The sequence below is a fragment of the Melanostigma gelatinosum genome (assembly GCF_949748355.1).
Source record: "Melanostigma gelatinosum genome assembly, chromosome: 13".
In the NCBI taxonomy this organism is placed as follows: Eukaryota; Metazoa; Chordata; class Actinopteri; order Perciformes; family Zoarcidae; genus Melanostigma; species Melanostigma gelatinosum.
The window spans coordinates 17,696,368-17,717,712 of record NC_136646.1 but is presented as its reverse complement, the minus strand read 5'-3'; the positions used below and the strand labels follow the sequence as shown (position 1 = coordinate 17,717,712).

The 21,345-nt window shown below is 46.8% G+C and overlaps 1 protein-coding gene across 3 annotated transcripts in view; it reads right to left on the bottom strand.

Moving 5' to 3' along the window:
• Window positions 1-7,353: 7,353 nt before the first annotated feature.
• Window positions 7,354-21,345, bottom strand: part of cep112 (centrosomal protein 112) — an 80,805-nt gene continuing 66,813 nt past the window's right edge. For 2 of the 3 annotated variants that reach the window (XM_079281914.1, XM_079281916.1), the window contains 3 exons: window positions 15,607-15,696; window positions 9,491-9,592; window positions 7,864-8,224 (listed from right to left, as the gene is read on the bottom strand). In XM_079281914.1, the coding sequence (XP_079138040.1) occupies window positions 8,150-8,224; window positions 9,491-9,592; window positions 15,607-15,696 (267 nt within the window). In that variant the 3' untranslated portion in view covers window positions 7,864-8,149. Of the gene's footprint in view, window positions 7,596-7,863; window positions 8,225-9,490; window positions 9,593-15,606; window positions 15,697-21,345 lie in introns of those variants that run through there. The other variant, XM_079281915.1, reaches the window with a different exon arrangement.

Here is a 21,345-nt window from a genome sequence, read left to right as displayed (position 1 = left end):
CAAAAGCTCAGGAGAATAATACAACTGTGATTTTAATCCCTTTAAGACTATTTGGAAGGTATAGAGATGTCCCTCCTGCATAATTCAAAGACTAGATTAGTCCTAAACTCATGCATTTGAAATAAAAGTCACAATCCGCAGATGTCCTTCACATAAAACATGTTGCAGCAAATCAAATAGTGCTGTTCATCACTCCACAGCTCCTACCAGTGGCAATAAGGGCACATGGTACATGCTTGCACACCAGATTAAAACATCTGTCCACCGGGGATAAATTCCCTAAAAGGATTTTTATCGTATAATTTAAGCATCAGAAGCATGACTCCTCTCTGCTTTGTGCAGCAGATAACACGAGAAGAAGAGAAAAGCCCACAGACGGATCAGACATTTTGGACATTTTCTTTATCCAAACTGGACTAGTTACAGCCAGTGATCTTACTGTGGTGTTTATAGAACAGAGTCAATCGTGTGAGTTTAGTTCTGGATAGCTCTTTAGTGTTCAAATGAGGCACCACAGGAGACCCTTTGTACAAGATGACTGGCTATATCCTTGAAAGCGGACGGTAGGTGTCTGTGTGTCGCTGTTGTCTCAGTGGACAGACATTCAAACAGTACAGGTCAAAGACGGCAAACACTTTGATCAGCCTGTTTGCTAAAGGTGCTGTGAAACTTTCTCCCTTGATGCATCACTTCCCATCATGGTTAATAAAAGAGGAAGTTGCGCTTGAAGAGGCCATGATGACTACAAGGCATTACTCATCATTCAAAGGCCATTTTGTCACCTTTAAACTCTGCCCGCTCCCATAATCACAACATTGTAATTACATATGAGAGCACAATACAAGAAGCCTGCCATCCTGATGAAAATATGAGTTGGAATCATTAACCCTACCAACCTTCCATCAATCTTATTCATCGGCAATAAACTTAAAACGGTCTGTGAACGAGGCAACGAGTACTAGGCAATCAGAGCATGCAGAGGAGGAACTAAATCAATGAAACTACCATCAATAACAGGCAGTGCAACTGCCAATGGCTGTGAAAGAGGTCATTTGCAGGCGGCAAACTCGGGGTCTGAAAAGTGGAGCCAATGTGGAAGTATCTTAAACTGGCCAGCAGGGGGCGACTCCTCTGGTTGCAAAAAGAAGTCAGATTGTATGGAAGTCTATGAGAAAATGATCCGACTACTCGCTTGATTTATTACCTCAGTAAACATTGTCAATCACTGGTTTCGAGCATGCTGTTCATTTCGTAAATTATGATCCCATTAAGAATAAAATAGACTTAAAAGCAGGGTATGCTTTGGGGCGGGGCTACCTTGTGATTGACAGGTCGCTAACACGCCGTAGTCCAGTCTGTGAGTTGTCCATGTTTTTGTCTTACAACTTTAACCCTTTCACAGTGTGTGTTCTCAGTTCATGAAAGTTAGTTGTAACATTTTGGTCACCTAAAAATGGCTCCACCCTCTCGTGTCACTTCTGGTTGCAAAAAGACAAGATCGATCAAAAACCAATATGGCGACGGCCTAAATTCCGAAATCAAGGCTTCAAAACGGGAGTCCAAAAACCAATGGATGACGTCACATCACGGCTATAAGTAGGGATTTTAAAATGTTTTTGTTTAAATTCACTTTTTGAGTTAGTTGTAACTCTTGAACTCCTCTTGTTGAATGCGTGAAAACTAGTTAGCAAGTACGCAGCAGAGTCGTTGAAAGAGTTTAAGTGATGGATACTAAAGAATAGATCAAAGTAAGAGTTAAACAGCGGATACAAATATTGGTGTAGACGGACTTGAGTTCATCTGAGGCGGCTTTGTGGCTACATTTAACAAAAAATAAAAGCTTGGGGACCACTGACGTACAGTATGTTAGACACTAATGAGTCAAAGTTAAAAACAGGTCCACACAAACAATTTCTTGTCTCATAAAAGCTCATCCACACAGAGTCTCTCTGTAGGCGTACAGGTCATCTGGCTAATATACAGAGCCCCACAATGTCAGCCTTTGTTAACTTTGGAGGGTTCAGCCTGACCTCTGACAGTAAACACACCGGGGTGGAAACCCGCACCATGACGGTGGTGTGGACCCCCTGCCAACACCAGTGGCCAGTTGGGCCCTCATGTCCTGCCTTGTCAACCCCCTGTATGGTTCATGGGAGGTCCCAATAGGTCGAGTCTTTCCCTGCTGCCCCCCCCCCCCCCCCCCCCCCCAGGAGCTGACCCCAGGTCTGAGACTGCCCAGGGACCAAGGGGTGTCCTTGGCTCCTGGCCCTATAAAAAGACCCTTGAAAGAGGGCTTCGGGGGGGGACAGGTTATGGGGTGTAACTGTCCCTCTGTCCCGGCAGATATTATTACAGGGACGGGTCAACTTCGGCCTCACTACAAAGAGCCCTATAAATAGAGACGGGCGATAAATCGCTTGCGGGTCCAATCAGGTCTTTATTTGTGGACAGCTTCTTATTTATTTCTTTGCATGCGCACAAAATACACAAAGCAGCTTAATTGTCTTTGGTATCTGAAGTCAGATTTGAGGGAAAACACCTCCTATACAACAACTTCAGAGGACTAGAGAAGGTTTTACGACTGTGTTATATGGTCTCCTGAGCGGCCTGTCGTAACTGCTACTGGCCACCTCAGTTGCAGTCATAAACACTCAGCGAGAGAGAGTGTGTGTGAGTGTGTGTGTGTGCGTCTACCGGTGCTGTCCTCTCTGTGATCAGTAACTGCTCTCAATTACAGTATTGTGAGCTGTTCCTTTCGGCTTGGGGTTAAACTCTTTGCAGACCCCTTTGAAGTGCTCATCCCTTTATCTCAAGCCAGAGCCAAGAATTTGGGGGAGGACAATGGAAAATGAAACCAAGAGGGAAGCTTATGGCAATTATCAACCAGGGCCATGAGGAGGAAGTCAGCTCACACAGAGAGAGAGAGAGAGAGACAGAGAGAGAGAGAGAGAGAGAGAGAGAGAGAGAGAGAGAGAGAGAGAGAGAGAGAGAGAGAGAGAGAGAGAGAGAGAGAGCGTGCGAGAGAGAGAGAGAGCAGGAGACAGCCAATGTAGGACAGGGGGTTACTGTTTCAAGTTTGTTTGGTGTGTACACACCCCGGGCAACAACCGACTGCCGAGAGAGGAAATGGAGGCTACCTCTTCAAAGTAGGTGACAACAGGGGGACAATGGCCTCTGAAGGGAGCAAGGAGCTGATGAGAGGAGCTGTGGTGGTGGTGGGGTCAAACATACACAATATAATCGAGGACCAAAGAGTGGCAGAGGAGGACGGGAGGCGATAGGACGGAGGGAGAAGTGCTGTTGTCAGCAGAATCGAATGGCACGCAGAGAGCTGGGGAAGATACAATTAAAGTGTGGAGTTAAGACAGGCTTTGAAGTTGGACATGGTGCATAATACCCTTAAAAGTTAAGGAAGGGCAACAATTCGCCAGCTTGTTATGGGGCTGTTTTGAAAGAGGAAGAGGAGGGAGAAAGAAAAAAAGAGTGCGGGTGGTAGAGGAGGGGGGGGGGGTGTTTCTGAAAGGGTTGAGTTTGAGGGGAATGAAGTTGGATTTCAAGCGCCAATTGGCCCCAGAAGGATGTCTTTTTTTTTTTTTTTTGCAAAACAGAGAATGTAAAGTGCGCGTGGGAGTCGCCGCCTACCTGTGCATTTTGATGACGCCGATGAGTGTGTGAAGGATGGAAGACGGGAAAGAGAGATGTGCCAGAGAGTGGAACAGGGAGCGAGACAGGTGAAAGAGAGAAGGCTGTGAAGACGGAGTCAGACATGAAATAGGGAATTGGTGGCGAAGGAAGGCAGAGAAGAAATAAAAGGGAGGCAAGAAGATGGAAGGGGGGGGGTGGTGGTTGAAGGTTATTTATTGGGTTTTTTTCCCTCGCTTTAATCCCATTTTGCGCTTGACTTTTAAGTCTACCAATGTATAGAAACAATGTCGGATGCGCCGTCTAATCCCGTTTGGGCCATGAAGCTCACTCCACACTGACAGTAATGACTTTTCATTTCCTGTGCCGCTCGCACCGAAGCACCACGCCGACACTTCACAGGCCGGACGCCACTGTTGCGCCACGCTCGACAGGACAGCGATCCGTCTCCACATCAGTCTTAACTTCAACCCTGTGGGCTCCCTCACTCATCCTTAATCCATCGCTTTAACCCCATCTTCCTCTCTCCTGGCTCCGGAGCGCAGAGGGTTCCCAGACTGGTAAGGTGATTAACTCGCTCGTCCATTCAACAGATGCCAGATTTTTATCTTTTTTTGCCCCCCCCCCCCTACACAGCTTCCCGTTCCTCCATTAGAGGGGTGTGACACAGATATGTGCTCTGATGAGGGCACACAGCTCAAACTGGATTTTGACAGTGTTCACAAATGCAACATGAAAAGGACATTTTTCATGTGCAGCTTCACACCTTTCTTAAAGTGTTTGTTTATGAGACAATCAGATCCTTGGATTTACGTCATGTCTTCATGCCCTATTTATTTCCAAAGTAATCCAACATTAAAATGATGCACTTTGAGGAATATTTTTTTTGAGGAGGGTCAAAAAGAACAATCAAAACACGCATTTTCAACTTCATGGGCGTTAGTGAGGATGTGGCCACAGTCTACTTCCCCGTCACCAGTGATGCTGGAAGATTATGTACAGAATAATAAGAGGCTGAGAGAGCGAGACAGAGATACCAGAGATCCAGAGAGAGTGGCAGGGCAAGTGATGCAGACAAACCTCCCACACTATCTTTAGTACATGGTCTTCTGTCCCTCTGCTCAACCCACACAGCAAAAGAAAATCCTGCCACAGTCACAAAAACACAACCTTCTGTGCCTTCTTCACTCCGGCTGCATAGCCTCTAACCCACTTGTTCTCAAATCACACAGCTGCAGATCCTTTTCACGGCTCTCGTTGCACTTGAGTGACAGGGCCGGGGAAAGAAAAAATCACTGCCATAAATACCGTCTCAACAAAGACAGAGAGAGATACTAGCTCGGAGAGAGACAAAGGCAGAAGACATCAGTGTGTGGCGATAAACAGGTTTATTTATGCAAGCGCCGTACAGCAGCCAAACGCAGGCCTCCGAGGGTCTGACTCAGAATACAGCGCTATAAAAAGCCCCGGTGACACACACACACGCACACACACGCACACACTCGATGACTTTGTCAATCACACGCTGATGTACAGTCAATCCCAGAGGCCTGTCACGAGCGCTCAGAATGAAGCGCGCGTGCACAGACTGTCACATGCGTAGATGTAGTAAAAAAAAAAGGCAGAGAAGAGGAGCGGTGAAGGACCTCAACTGCAGTTTATTTCAAATCACTGCTCTTTAAATTCATGTCCTCAATAATAAAGACTCGTGAGATATCCTACCGGAATAAAACACGTCAAAACAAAAGCGGGTTCCTCTGCAACACGTTTGCAGTTGCTCTACATTTCTGATTCGGTGCCACGAGGCTTTTTAAAAAAAGAAAAAAAAAAACGAACATCTCGTGTGCAATGATTTTTTAAATGGGCCTTTGTGCACTCATGTCATGAACACTATAGTCTTTAGCTAATGGAACATTTAAACTTGCAGCTAAAGCAAACACATGGCACCCATCTAAATGACACAGCAACCGTGAGCACAAAGCGCGAGGTGAGAATATGGCGGAAACCTCAGCCGCCCTTTACTGCTGTCGCACAACCTTGATGTGGCGATAACGGAGAGAGGAAGTGAGGCCTTTGATCCTTAATGGGGCCATGTCGGCTGTGTGCAAATGACATTCGTGACTTGTATTTACACGAGCACAATTATGAAGGGTATTTTGGCTGTAGACAATCAATTAGTGTTATAACAGATTAAAAGACGGGTTAAAGCTGGAGCGGGTAAAAAAAACGAGCAAAAACACGCGCAAACCAAGCGCTTATCAACAGTGTCAAAGCATCTTTCCAAAGAGCTGAAATCGGGTGTGATGTGTCTGACAATTCTTCAAAAACAGACCAAAATAACAACCACGTCAGTCGCTAGCTTACGTAGCGGTTGGCCAGGTGGAGGTGTGAAAGTAGGGAAGGTTTAAGCTCCCGCCAAGGTGTTCATGAATGCAAAGAGAGACTGTCAAAGAGTTTCCATCATTATCTCCATTTAACCCAGAGACCCAACGATATGTAAACATCAACACTCAAAGCTCTTGATGTCATTTAAACGGCTTCGGATCCATCAGGACCACGGCAGACCGGTCGTTGCATACACTGTACAACCATCTTGTTTATTGTCGAGCAGCATTCGCTCCAAACATTCCGAAGACGATCCATGAAACTCATCAGCTGCTGTTCCCCGACACCTCTACCTGCTCATGTCACACATCCGTCCTTACGTGTGCATACGTGCACACGTATGATGGCGTGTTACAATAGTTCTCAATCCTCTGTGCACTCCGTCCAGAAACAACAGACCCTACAAAGGCTTTGTGTTGAAAGACTAAATTCCTGATTCTCAGATGTCGGTCAGACAGTCCTCTCTTCTTTCGTCTCGCTTTCTTTCTTTTTTTTTTTGGCGTTTCTTCGCTCTCTTTGCCTGGGCAGCAGAATAAGCACATCAAATAAATACAGAGAGGGGTATCGTGTTTCGCTTGGAGGCAGCAGAACAGATCACGGACAATGGGAACACATGGAAGTGCGTGAACTGCGGGTGTAAAAAAGAAAGCAATTCCAACGCAAATAAGTGCAGAGGGCTCTTTGAAATCAAATCTGGTTTTGGAATTCAATAACGCCTCCAAATTGTTTTCCGGGGGAAAAACTGGATACTTTTGAAATGATCAGTATTCGAGCCCATGCATTCCTCACCTACCAGAGAGACAAAAACAACAATGGCTCGGGGCTCATTACGAAGGCCATCCTCGGCCCACCAAATGTTATTATCATCATAAAACACTCCACAGTGTGGAGACAACCGGAGGAGACTCGGAGACGTGGTGGCTCGGGTTGGAGTGGAGCCGTTGGTAACACAGAGTGGCGGTGAAGGCAGGAACACTGGGTCCAAGGACTGTAGCGTTTGGCCGGAGGTTCAAACAATCGACTCCCAGCGCTCTTTATCAGAACCGAACCCACAAACCCCCCCCAACCGCTCGGTGCAGTTCAAATGGGGGGCGTGAGCCGAAAGGCGATGCTAAACAGTGATGGGGGAGACGGGAATTCAAGGTCTTTGACTTTAGTTGTAAAGTTGCAGAGCTAATCTTCGCTAACATGCGATGTTGTGGGCAACAGCATGACTTCCCCCTAATTGAGGGACTAATTATGAGGCATTTGAAGAAGATGGAAAACATGCTGAGAAATAAAACAAAAGAAGAAAATGATGGAAAGTCTTTTATTCAAATTGATGGATTTCGGTAAGAAATATCTCTCAAATATCAACAACAATGATATCGCGTTAACGACGTGGGAAAAAAACATAAAATTGAACAACGTAACCAGTTGTGAACATAAATGTTTATTTTACAACAGCACATGAAACTAACAGATGCCGGGTTGTGTAAAATACTTGTAACAGTCAATGATGCTCACATCTGGTTGGACGTCGTGTCCTTCATATCCCGGCGTGGCGTCGAGGTTCCCGCCACGGTTACCTAAACGGAAAGAGTTTGGTTATTCCGGCGTTAAACCATCAAACCGACATCATAACGCATCGCGATTAATTCAAACAGACTCTCTCCGACTGACTGCTCCTTTGAGACCGTCGACGTCTCCGTCGCTTTACGTTGCGACGTTACGGTGAAATAACTGGTTATTCGCTGCGATGCGTGTGACTGACAGTCCTGAGAGATGTTTGCCGGGATGTGAGCGGCGGCGTCGTTTGCCGAGGCCTCTTATCACTGCACTTATACGATGCTTCTCATAAAAGACATAAATGGCTCTTACAGTATGAAGGATGGGAGGCAAAAATCAAAAGCCCTCAGGACTGGAAGCTGTCATAGCCGAAGACAAGACGTCATCGGATGTAACTGCATCGTTAATAGCGTGTTACAAAGTATACGGAGGATGACAGAATCTGGATGTTCGCTGTACTCACAAGCTTAAAAAAACAACAACAACGGCACATACTCTACATGCTTTGTACTGTATAGAAGTACAAAGTTCCACATGAACTATGCACGCACACGTTTCTATACAATCTAAACAATCACGCTAACCTCCTGCTGCGACAGGCATCCAGGTCTTCCTGCAGCAGCGAGGCTCTCTTCTGAAGGAAGTCAACCTGCAACACGGACACACACAATGCAACACACGGCACGGAGTAAAACGTTGCTCTGATGAGTTGTTGAATCTGAACGAGGGAAGTAGGAAACCGTTTCACAACGCAGAAACTGGAAGCGGAGACGCGTGATGGCTTTGGCATTGTGCTTTTTGGGTGGAGGGGGTGAGCCTGGGTGGAAGAAAGGCTCGGTTGTTGAGTCCAGGGGTCAGGACAGCAGGGGTCAGGGGGGGTCAGGAGATTAGGGCAGCGGGGTTAAGGCACATGGGGACAGAGGGAAGATTATGAGCCAGGTTAGTCGAGGTTAGGACACGGCGAGAGGTTCTTTTGTTTGGCTACAAAGTGTGAGTTTATTTATGAAGTGTCTTTGGGCTGAAGTGAAAATAAACCTCCGTCTACATTTCCACGGCATCCCGAGCCTGGCAGAGAAATGGCGGCTCCAAAAAAAAAGGATCCGTATTGTTCTGGGACTACCGTACTGGAGCCTACATTCCTTTCTGTTGGGGGGAGACCTCAGGGAAGTTCTAGCATTTCATTTGGCACTTCACGGTGGTGAAGTAGATGCAAAACCCCAACGAAATGTGGTCGGATGCCTCCAGAGACACAGAAACTCTTTTTTTTTTTTTTTTGTAAAAATGATGCGCTTTAATGTGCAAAACCTAAGACGCCGTGAATGAGAGGAGAGACCGCTCTGGTCATGAATTACATCTTATAAACATATCCGATCACAGGGCTGTGGTCTGCGCACTGAAACGGGATCTTGGTAAAGCTATTTGAACAAGGCGGGGGTTTATGATGAGCTCCTTTCACAAAAAAAACTTGTACTGCACGGTTCCATCGGCGTTACAGGAAGAAAAATCCCTCTTTTGTTTACAACGTCGCAGCTGATGAAAGTGAAAAGCCCTTTATTGATATTGAGCGGCTCAGAGGAACAACAGGGCTGCATGAACGTGGTGAAGCGAGCGGTGACCTGATGAAGAGGCGATATTAAGGTTAATAAAGAGGACTGTCAAGGTCCGAGAAAGCAAAAGGACATAAATCGACTTTTAAAAGAACCGAGGATAGTGAACTTTACTTTGAAAATCTGTCCGATCGACAGTATATTGTGTTTAAATATATGATGAATGGAAGAGATATTTTAGAGGTTGAAAACGGGAACCCGAGCGCCCACGACGATTTTTAACATTCCTGCAACTAAAGCCGCCGGATTGAACGTGTCAGCGTGTTTGTTCTGTATCTGATCTGTAATCTGTAACAGTCACTTCTCACCTGAGCTTTCAGAGAGGCGATGGTGTCCTCCAGTTCCTGTCTGAGCTCTGCTGGCATCAAGCCTTTGATCCTCTCCTCGTACTGCCGACGCACCGCGGTCACCTGAGACGACAGAGGGCCGGGCAGCCAAACAAGGGTCGGTTAACTCAGGAGGAACACCTGAACAAATGAGTGGACACATCCGTATTACACAGCCCAATTAATACGTGTGCATTATCCATGCACACGCACACACATACCCACAAATACAAACTTCAAATGTGTGATCTTCAGCTGCATTTATTGCATATGTAGATTAAAAAAAAAAAACATTGACACAATTAAAGACAAAATCAAGCAAATGAATAATAATCGATTAAAATCTTTGCTGAATAAGTGCCTCTGCTACCCGTTCATCTAACACACACACACACACACACACACACACACACACACACACACACACACACACACACACACACACACACACACACACACACACACACACACACACACACACACACACACACACACACACACACACACACACACACACACACAGGGTATCCCCTCTTTATTCATGGCTCGGAGTATTCCCTCGCTCTTCACAGCTCCTTCACATCTCCACAGGGGGTCCCACCGACTGGCACGGCTCGCTCTGCACAGCACCCCCTACTGGCGGCTGCCGCCTACAGCCAGATCTTGACACAATGCATTTACGGGGCCCAACACAGCTGGGTTTGGAAGAGGACAGGGCCGCGGTGGAGGGCAGAACACATGAAACGCAGCAGCAGCAGCAGCAGCAGCAGCTCAACAGCTAGCTAGCTCCACTGGGGAGGACTGGAGGAAGTCTGTCTGGGGCTAAATTACACTCCACTAAACCAGAGTCTGATTATAGAAGTTGAAAAGGGTTTTTTTTTTTTTGGTAAACGCAACCCCCCCCTATTCCAGCCACAAACACACATGAATGGACTCACACACATGCACAAGCGTGGAACTTTGTTTTTTTTTTACAGTGCTGTAAAAAAAAGAAGCATTTACAGCATTTTGAAAAGAGTTGCCGGATCAATTAATTCAGGGCTTGATGAATCGTTTAACAGAGCTTGGAAGGAATCAACGGGGGCTGTGAAAAGCAAGTTTCCCCCGGCCGCATATTTCAAGGTGTAACCAGGGGAGAGTCTGAGCATTTCAGCAGACCATAATGTCTTTGACAGAGCCAGCGTCCGGCTCGCATTAAGAACATCCCCACACTCCCCTTCTCATCAGGCCGGCCTTTCATGTGAAGGGAGCGTGAATGAGGTGACTGGGGGGGGGGGGGGGGGGAGATTGGTTTTCCTAAAATCATTTTCCTGTTGTGTATTTAACTGATTGTTCTGGTTTCGGCTAATTAATCTTGCCGGGCACAATGAAAGGGATTGGGAAGCACTTCAAAGAACCCCCCCCCGTATCAATGATCCCAACATGAAGCGGCTCTCTTTGTCTCGGCACAGTGCGCCGTAGATTAGACCGACACAACATGGCCATTTCTTTTCAGGCTCCTTCTGCCCCATTCATTTTGGAAGTTTACAGACATATGTCTCTTTTTTTCCCTTCTCTCTGTGTGAGAATGAAGTCAGGGATAATTTGAGAGTGACCTTTTCAAACAAGTGGCAAGAAGAAGAAAAAGAAGAAGAAGAAGAAGAAAAAACGGGCTTTCAGAAGCTTTAATTTGAAAAATCAGCTGAAGCCATGGGAGTGCAGATTTTCTATCTATCTATAGCAGTTTCTGTAGTCATAACAGCATGGCAAGCCAAGACAAAACACACTCCACTACCTCAGACCAAAGCAATAAACAATGGTTGAATAAACACATCCCTTACCAACCGCTCTGAATATAAGTCTAAGACTCTTCAAAAGCCACGCCCCTCAGCTTTTGCATTCTTGGTTCATGTATGGTGCAGTCGCCACAGCAATGAGAGATCCGCTCTGCCTAAATTACAAGCTCCTCTGTGGCAACGCCGTCTCCATTTTCCGTCCCATACATTAGAACGGGCACGGCTACAACGGCGACTTCACCGGGACTCACGGGGAGCAACGGGCCAACTGGACTAGGACGTATGCATTGTGGGTGTACACTGTATCCGGCTTCTGTCTCGATGACGTCATTACTATCATGACCTGCTAAACTTGTATTGTAGACGTCGTATTAATACATGAATTTTCTGTTTATCTACGTTAACCTGATGGCGGACGATGTTGCTACACGGTTAGCAGACCAATCGCAGCTTTCCACAGCACGGCTAACTACAGCTTGTGTGTGGGTGGAGGCAGCAGCAGCGTCTCTGTTGTGGAAAGGTATATGCTCAGCTAACAGATCCAGAAAAAAGAAAAGAAAAGCAAAGGATCGGTAAAGTACCGTATCTCTCCATGGAGTTAAAATTCAAAACAGGAGCATCTCTCAAAACTCCCCAAAGATGTCGGCTTTGCATCCTCTCCCCTCTTCCAGGGTCCCTCCTCTCTCATCTCCATCTTTCCTTCACGCAAACACATTTTTCTATTTCTTTCAACATCTTTTTTTGTACACCAAAGGCGTGTTTGTTTTTCTGACAGGTGGCAGGTGGCCTCACCATTCGGACAGATGTTGGGTGCCTTTGAATAGTACTGCCGATCAAGCCTTCCGTGAGGTTTCGGTCATTGACGGACTCCAGATGAGAGTGAGCCGGATAGAAATGGGAAATGCAGAGAGGGGGGGGGGGGGGGGGGGGGGGGGGACTTTGACTTTCAGGAGAGAAATCAGGTTTCATCTCCACAGCTCGTTTTAAAAAACGAGATTTTGTTTGTTCTTGATGAAGCGTAATTCTCTACGTTTTGAAGACTGCGAGGAGCGGCAGTCGTTTTCCCCTCCCAGTCATCTTAAAGTGACAACATTTCATCTATATATAGTCTTTAGATTGTGGTTTTGACTTTCCCTTGCGCTTGGTACCGTCACATGGCGTGGTTTTTGACAGCTGCTAGCAGAAAGAAACAAGCCCTCAACACTTTCAACATTCAAATGAAGTTTGTCACATCGTTGGGAAGCTTGATGTATGCTAATGAAGTTGGGGTGTCTGTGTGTGCAGGCTTGTGTGGGACAGGTTGGGAGGGTGAGGGGGGGGGGGGGGTGGTAAGACATTGACATACCCCCCCACAAAAACCTTGTCAGGAACAAGGGATACATCAATATGACGCCACTCACAAAGTTTGCACCTCCACATCCACTGAGTTGGCACTCGGAGTTCACCAAGGAGCGATTTGAATAAAAAAAAGGGGGAAAAAAAGACAACCGGAAGGAAGGAGGAGATTAGAAGTGGCTACAGATCTTATTGAAGTTGTTAGAACTATGGGATGGATTGGTAGCTGCTGATGTAATATGCCTCAACAAAAACAGCACACAGGAAGACGACTCAGACGGCAGAACTTAAGTTCAACTCCTCTGCTTTTTTTTTTTTTGTCGCCGTCAGCACCGAAAACAACTACAGAAAAGACTTCTTTTTTTATTTCACCAGGGTCCCACGATGCAGGAGAACATATCTCTAAAAAACGTGTACATTTCGCCGTGCCCGCTGTGTCATTATGTATTCATACAATCTTCAACATGCTGCTGCTCTCTTCAAGGAGAATTCAACCACACAAGGAGCTGCTGATCCGCCATTTTAGAGTGCGAGCCTGCGAGGGCCCTGCAAGTGTAAGGCAAGCAACATCTGTGTGAAGTCTGGGCAGAAAGGCTGCTTTTTTTTTGTTGTTGCATGGGAGGGATCAGATTACAAAGACAAGTCTTGGCAGATAAACGAGGGCAACATCGGCGTGAGGCGACAGAGAGTGGAGGATTATTATTGTCATATACAAAAAAAACAACAAAGAACGATGAGGACGCACTTACGATAAATGCAAACGGTCACACACCAACCAAATAACAACACACAGCAGAAAGGCAGTTTTGCTATTGACATGCACCACACACACACACACACACACGTGACCTTAGGTGAGAGCAGGGTAGGAGGCAGGAATATATGATTCAGCCTCTCTCTCCACACAGGGAGTAGAACTGTGACTCTTTGCCAAAATAGGGGTGCACACAAACACACACTTTAAGCTCTGTGCAAAAACACTGTGAAACCCAAGTTATACTTTGTGCTTCCGCGATTGTCTGCGTGACGTAGATTTCATCATAAGAAGTTGTACTCGAAGGCTCTGTGCACATGCCAGGAACCCGTCCATCCTATTAGCCGAGCGAAGGCGTCTCCTCTTACCGATGAAGACATTGGTAAAGCTCTTCCTAGAACCGTGAGCTTCAGACCTCATCCTTCCGTGGGTATCTGTTGAAGCGTCAGAGTCGGCTGACGTGCGGAGATTCCTCCACTTCCATGTGGCACACTTCCTGTTTGCGTCGTCGCTGCCAAATTTTGACGCGGCGAAACAATCTGCGATGGATTTGCGAAATGTGTTTGTGGCAGAGAGTTGAGAACCGTGGAGTACATACAATTGGTACCAAATGCTTAATCAAATTCTTCGTCTTGTTTACCCGTTCTTCGCTGTGACATATTGCCTGATTTAAATCCAGAAAAATAATAATAAAAAAGCATCTTTGGTATCAGCACTAAAATCTGTTTCTTACTGGCGCCAGGATCAAAACAAGACTAAGCTCTATAGACCGCAAGCAATAAGTGGGTTTTGAGTGATTTAATGTGCGAAATAAAGGAGTAAATTAACTTTTATTCATACAAAATGGCATCCACAATATTTCTGTTTTTAAGTAAAATGTCATCAGTTGAACTCTGTGGAAATCCGAAGATGTGTTGGCATATTCAAAGCAGTGGACCAACGTCTGATTGAAGCGACATCATCTACCTGGAGTTTACGTCAACACCTTCCACTGCTATCACTGAGCATCTGAAGTCACGCTACAAGCGGTTAACATGTCAACAATATGCCAGAGTGTTGCTGGTTAGAAGCATAAAAAGATGTACTCTTCACCTTGAGAGAGAAATATCAGAGAGCAGGTACATTTCTTTCAACTCTATGAAGTCAAGGGATCTTTCCGCGGGAAAACATTTTCAGCGAAACATCTATTGATTGTGTCTTCGGTGATGGATCACCGTGTAAATAACACTAACAAAACACATTAAAGCGAAGCAGAAAAACAGAGTAACCCAAACTCGTCTCCAGACGACGCGGTCCGACATCACAGCCCGGCAGGTTCAGGGGTCAGCTCCTCTCCGGCTAGAGGAAACAACGCGCAGCGCCTCTGGGACGAGGTCAGCGACCAACGGCTCCTAAACACCACTGACCCCCTTCCTGCAGATTTACGACGGCCAGACACCGAGGTGTGCGACGAGTGTGTGAAGTGTGTACAAGGGTCAGTGGGCGGATCACAGGGGACACGAGGGGATGAATGCCTTTGGTGTACATACCAGGGTACAAAGAAGAGCCTCCCGTGTGAGTGTAGTCATTAGTGCTTTCTTCTCTGTGTGTGTCAAGGTCAAAACAGAGCCTGATTACAGGGCATTCTGGGGAGCAATGGGGAGTGTGTGTGCACACACAGAGGCTTCCCTCTGAACACAGGCGGTGGTGGCATTCCTGGCCCTAGGCGCTGGCTCTTGAAGCCAAATCTCAAGGAATTTGGGAAATGTGCGAGGGGGCATATCTGTGGCTCTGAACAGGAGATGGTAGAGTGACGAGGGGAGGGCAGAAAGGATCCTGTTTCTTTTCTGTCTTTTGTGGCCCCCTGGAGGGTCTGGTAAGGATGGCAACTGGGGGCGAGGGGCTCGGGACACCAGGGGAGCAAAGGTGGGTGTTTTGTGCTGGCAAGAAGCAAAGAGAGAGGCGCGAGGTGGGCCAGGAGGTCAGTCCGTGGTGACTCGGTTTGGTAACATGAGGGTCAGCCGGCTCAAGTATGGACTGGTAGATGGAGAGGTGCCAGTTCGCCTCCTGGGCACAGCCGTGAAGCTCTTGAGCAAGGCACCGGACCCCCCCCCCCCAAACTGCTGTGTGCTACACATGCGTGACAATAAAAGTCGAGTGACATCAACGACAAAAGGCTGATGCGCCGGTAATGGCGAGGAGCAAATGAGTTTACGCCTTTCTTGCGGAAAAAAAAAAAAGAGTGACGGTGTTACCTTCTCGTCGGTCTCGAGCTCCTTGCTCAGCAGCTTCTTCTCCGAGCAGTGCAGCTGCCTCTGTAGACTTCCCACCATTTCCTGCAGAGCCTGGGGGAAGGGAGAGACCGTCAGTGTTGTCGGCTGACTGACGGGGAAAAAGAACAGAAAGTGCAGAGCCGCGTGGTGTAATTGTAAAGACACTTCTGAATGAGAAAACACGACATACGGCGCCAATGAGACAATGTGCAGGACAGAGACAAATGGGACGGAAGGAAGGACAGAGGGACGGCGAGGAGAGATGCCGCCTGTGATTAGTCTTTGCGTGTTAAAAGGCTAATAACGAAGTCATGACAGTAATTACTGGCAAGCTGGCCTCATTAAGCCCAAACTCATTCATAGACAAGGGCATGCAGAAAGAGACTCGCTCGCTCAGGGAATTAGCAAACTTCCAAGGCTTTTGTGAAACTTGCACTCCTTTATTGAGGATCATCATTTCTTTGGCAGTAATAAGAGAGATGTATCATTGAGTGGATAACAACCTCTCTCGCATACAAACGCCTGAGTTGATCAAATTTCCCCACAGGCGCCAATAAAGAGTTTAATCTATTTTGCTTTCTAAGATTCAAGCAAGTAAGAAAGACACAATATGTGTGTGTGTGTGTGTAGGACATTTATTTCCCTCCCTGCCTGTAAGTGATAGCAGCGGAAAGAAAGGCGCAGTTCCTTCAAGCGACGCAGAACCAGATGTTTTGAGTGCACATGTGGACACTTCGTCTTTGATTAGTCTGCATGAAAAGCAGAGAGAGAGAGAGAGAGAGAGAGAGAGAGAGAGAGAGAGAGAGAGAGAGAGAGAGAGCGAGAGAGCGAGAGAGCGAGCGATATATACACGCACACCTGAACATAAAAGGCACACACATGCATTTCCACTTTCCACACACACACACAAGTGTATGGGGGGGGGGGGGGCACTGGTTAGCATCAACGTCCTCGGTGTGTCGCCCCAGTGGAGTGGAGTGAGCGGGCCAGGTGTTGCCTCGTCGATTCTGAGAGCCGATGGTAACACAGTCCAGGTGATAGGCATGACCGGCCTGATCTACAGCCCACTACGCCGACATAAATCACACGCAGACTGTTGGGCTTCGGGGCCCGGTTGAACTTCTCAGAGAACTACTAGACTAGAAAGGAAAGTCGAAACCTCTGTTGTCGGACTGTTAGATACAGAAGATCTCACCGTGAATGAAACTGATGAAAAATGCACCCGAGGATTTCTTTCTTTAATCATTTTACAGCGTCACCGGAGTGTTGAACTCGCACCTGAACAGCATTGATGCATAATGTACCTCCTTACACACGCCCGCCCGCCCGCCCACACACACACACACACACACACACACACACACACACACACACACACACACACACACACACACACACACACACACACACACACACACACACACACACACACACACACACACACACACACACACACACACACACACACACACACACACACGTTGGGGTCAGTTTTAGCTCGGCAGCATGAAAGGCAGCTGCTTCTTGCGCATGTTGATCCTATTAATCAGGGAGTTTCTGAGCCAGTCACGATTCCCATCGCAGCCCACGTCTCCATCCAGTGCAACCCCTTGCCATCGGTTTCATCATTTCATTTTGTTTATTGGTGAATCAAAAAAAAAAAAAGGCGCAACGACGCTAGAAAAGCATTCGGAGTTTAAACCGTTTATACGGTCAGATGATATAAAGCAGCAGAATGTGTGGCACAGATTGTTCATCTCTTGAATGCAAGTGGATAAAGTACGTTCTACCCTTTCTTTCTCCAAAACGTCTCCATCGCGACCCTCAGCTCATCTACATCTGTCCTTTAAAGGCAGCAGTACGACCGACAAAGAAGACTCGGATGAATCACGCCTCCCGGTTCTGATCCCACTCCCTGATTCCCCGCACCGTGACACAGCCCTTCTGGACCAGGAAGGAACGGCTGACTGAGTGGGCCTCACTGCTGACGTGTTCCGTCTCTTTCATGTGGGTTCTGTATCTGATGTGCTCAAAACAACTCTGAGGGTAGAAAGTTCAGCACTTGTCACTTCATTAATAGAATCATATGGGATGATTCGGCTGATGGATAAAAAGCTCTTTGTTCGAAAGAAAGGACCTCGGAAATATCGAGTCAGAGAAAAGGGTATCGCGCCGACTCTGGTCGCCGCAAATAGGAATTCAAGAAAAAGAGATTACTGAGAATGAACACATGGACAGTCGGACCTAAACAATCTGATCTCAAATAATAGTGATTTTTGTAAATATGGCTGACATATACAGTCATTTCTCAAAGCATTAGAGGGGAAATATGAAAGTGGGGCCCTTGGAAACAATTCCACAAAATAATTTTGCAGGTGCAGCAGCTTTTTATCATTGATCCCCACAAGATGCTGGTCGTTTCTATAGCATTTAGTGTGTGAAAGGCCGGCATGTAGAGGATCCTGCTAAAGTGTCTCCAGATGCCACGGTCGATATGGTCTTTATCAGTCATGCAGACTGGGATCATTGTGAACAGGCCAGGAAGAGGGGGAAATCAGATTTCCTTAGGGAGAGAGATGGAGGGAGGGGGCGTGGAGGGAGGGAGGGAGGGAGGGAGAGGAGGAGGTGGAGAACGAAAGAGAAAGGTGCCTGCAGGAGGGGGGGAAAAAAAGTAAAGAAAATGCAAAGCAAAAAGCCCGGGAAGATAAGACAGACGGAGGATATCAGCTCAGAAAGGTGTGACTGAGAGACGGGAGGGACGTGAAGGAGGAGAACACGAGGCCGGAGTGAGGAGCCGGGGGGGGGGGGGCAGCGTAGTGTACCTCTGCTGCAAAGTGCCGCAGTCGGTAACTAGAAGGCCTCTCTCTCTCTCTCTCTTACTCTCTCTCTCTCTCTCTCTCTCTCTTACTCTCTCTCTCTCTCTCTCTCTCTCTCACCTCTCCATCAGCAATGCGCCTCTGCCTTTCATTCCTAACTTTGGCTCAAAGGATTAGCGAGGCACACGCGCACGCAAGCACCAACAAACACGCCGCTCAGAGCGATCCATGCCGGTGTCGGCATGTATTAATATTAACAGCTAAAGTTCTGAAAAATGTGAGTGCTACACTCAGTCAGATGAGTGTGCAACACACACACACACGCACAGACACACACACGCACACGTACAGACACACACACACACACGCACACACACACACACACGCACGCACACGTACAGACACACCGATGCCTGAGTCATCTTTCCTGGGTGGTCCTGCGCAGATAAGGCAAGCATGTTTCCCTAGGGTGAAGTAAAAGCAACAGAGGGCAAGGGGGGGAAGCAGAGAAGAAAGAAGGGAGGGAATAGTGGGGAAAAAAAAAAAAGGCCAGGGGCCTCTTTAAACTTGGTGTTTTGTTAGGAGCCGAGCTGCTCTTCATGTGCGGCGGGGCCTTCTATTTGCAGCGTGCTGTCAGAAGTTTCTCCCAAAGTCTGGATTAAAGAGATCCTCTAATGACACTGAGGCTGGACGACTTCAGACAGCAGCGAAAACCTCACACTGCACCGCCTCCAGCCACGGACGGACAGACGGACAGACGGACAGACGGACAGACGGACACACACACACACACACACACACACACACACACACACACACACACACACACACACACACACACACACACACACACACACACACACACACACACACACACACACACACACACACACACAGCAGCTTTAGTAGAACAAGGCGGTGTGTGAATGTATGTTTACTGATCTAATAGTAAATAATAAAGGAGGCGCTAACCTCAAGGAGAGGTGGATGGCCAGAGAGATGAGCACAGACTCTTTTATCTGCACTTTTATCAAAGGATTGTGGGAAAGGTACAGCAGTGAGTGCAAGAGAGAAGCTGTAGGAGGAGGAGGAGGAAGAGGAGGAGGAGAGGGAGAGAGGTCTCCCTCCTGAGGTATTAGAGAAGTGAAACTTTTGTCTGTGTGTAGGAATAAAAAGATGTGGTTTAGCAAGTCGACCAGGACAGCCCCTCTGAAACGTATCACTGGTATTGGTATGAACCGACTTGCTTTCAGTGCTTTTGATGCTTTCCAGCACTCCCCGAGTTGATTTTCGAACTGAAGTGGGAAGATACAATGACGGCGGCGGCAAACTCTCCTGAACGGCAAACGGAACAGTTATCTCGTCTATTGCAATATGCACACATGTCGGCACAGTTATGGAGGTGCCTTCCCTAGTACTGATGAAAATAGAAAGACAATTGCCGCGGTAATGAAGACATGTTGCAACCGAGCTGTGCCCACAGGGGGGAACGCACTGTTCTCTATCTTTCCATCGCTGTCTCTTTCAGCTGCTGTGAGCTACAGTAGAAAGAGAATAGGAAACAACTCGGAAATATGCACCATATGCCCTGTGTGTATCCATGTGTGTGTATCCGTGTGTGTGTGTGTGTGTGTGGGCTCACATACATATATTCTGTTTATCAAGTGGTGTATCATTTAATGGATGTAAAGTTTAGCAAAACTCCAAAACACAATTGCAACCTAAAAACTCTTGTCATTAAATAAAAAAAACAAACAGATTGTGGTTTTATTTCAAGATGAAATGTTCAGGCTCTTGCCAGAAAAGTATTCATTGATGTCGAACACGCCGCTTCATTCACAGCAGGCAACAACATGTCTCCACATACATCTAGCTGAGCGTGTTCCACTGAATTAGCTGAAGGCAGTCTTCCAGCCTGTAGACTGCTGCTGCCTGCATTCATCAAAAAGTGGTGAAGGTATTTCAGAGTTCAGACTGCATGAGATATAGACGTAGTCTCTCCACCCATAGGTTTCTGAATGTGAAGCTCAAAGTGAAGCCTAACTGCCTGCTGACCCGGGTGACGCAGCAGACGATGCACACGCAGTCATTTCTTCGTGCAATGTTATTCATTTTCCTCCCATATGGGTTTCATTTTCCTTTTGGCCGATTCTGTTGAATAACGCACCTCTAAGCGCTTTCATGGGCGGAACAGAAGGTAACTCATAAAAAGAACAACCTGCATCTGTGTTTTACAAAAAGAGCTGCAATATTTTCATGGCCCGACTCATCATCATGATATCGTAATAAATCATTAAAAAGTATGCTCTGTGTGGAAAGCACGTCCCGCATTTGATGAGGAGTCAGTGAACCGCTTCGGCTTCAAATGGTATCGAATGAAGTACTCGGTTGGCGTCGTATCACTTTAAGGGGACTGGTAGTGGTACCGGCATCGGAACATGACCTGCTTTAACGAATTCTGTTTGCTTATACACTGAAATATGGCAAAGTATCACTTCCATGAGGCTGTTCTCAGCACACAAATCACAGGGAATTTCATATTCTTCGCAGTTGAAGCGAAGTTCAAGCTGCATGGAAACTTCATGTTATCAATCAATCAATTTCAGCTCCTTCAATTTGTAATTTCTAACATAAATGGTGTTCTTCTGCCCTAATAATGATCAACAACACCAAGTAATACTCGTTTTATGGTTTATGGATATATCTCATTTCTGCATTTAGTGTTGCTTGAAATATGCCCGACTTCACTGTGGTTACAGTTAACCCTTAAAAAGCCTTGTGCCCTTTAGCTCGTTGTTGGAGCAGCTGTTGGAGCACAGAAAAGCAGAGTGAGAGAGAGAGAGCGCCAAGCCATCCGTTAAAACTGGACTCAATTAAAAAGGTTTTAGTTTCGTACATTCCAGCC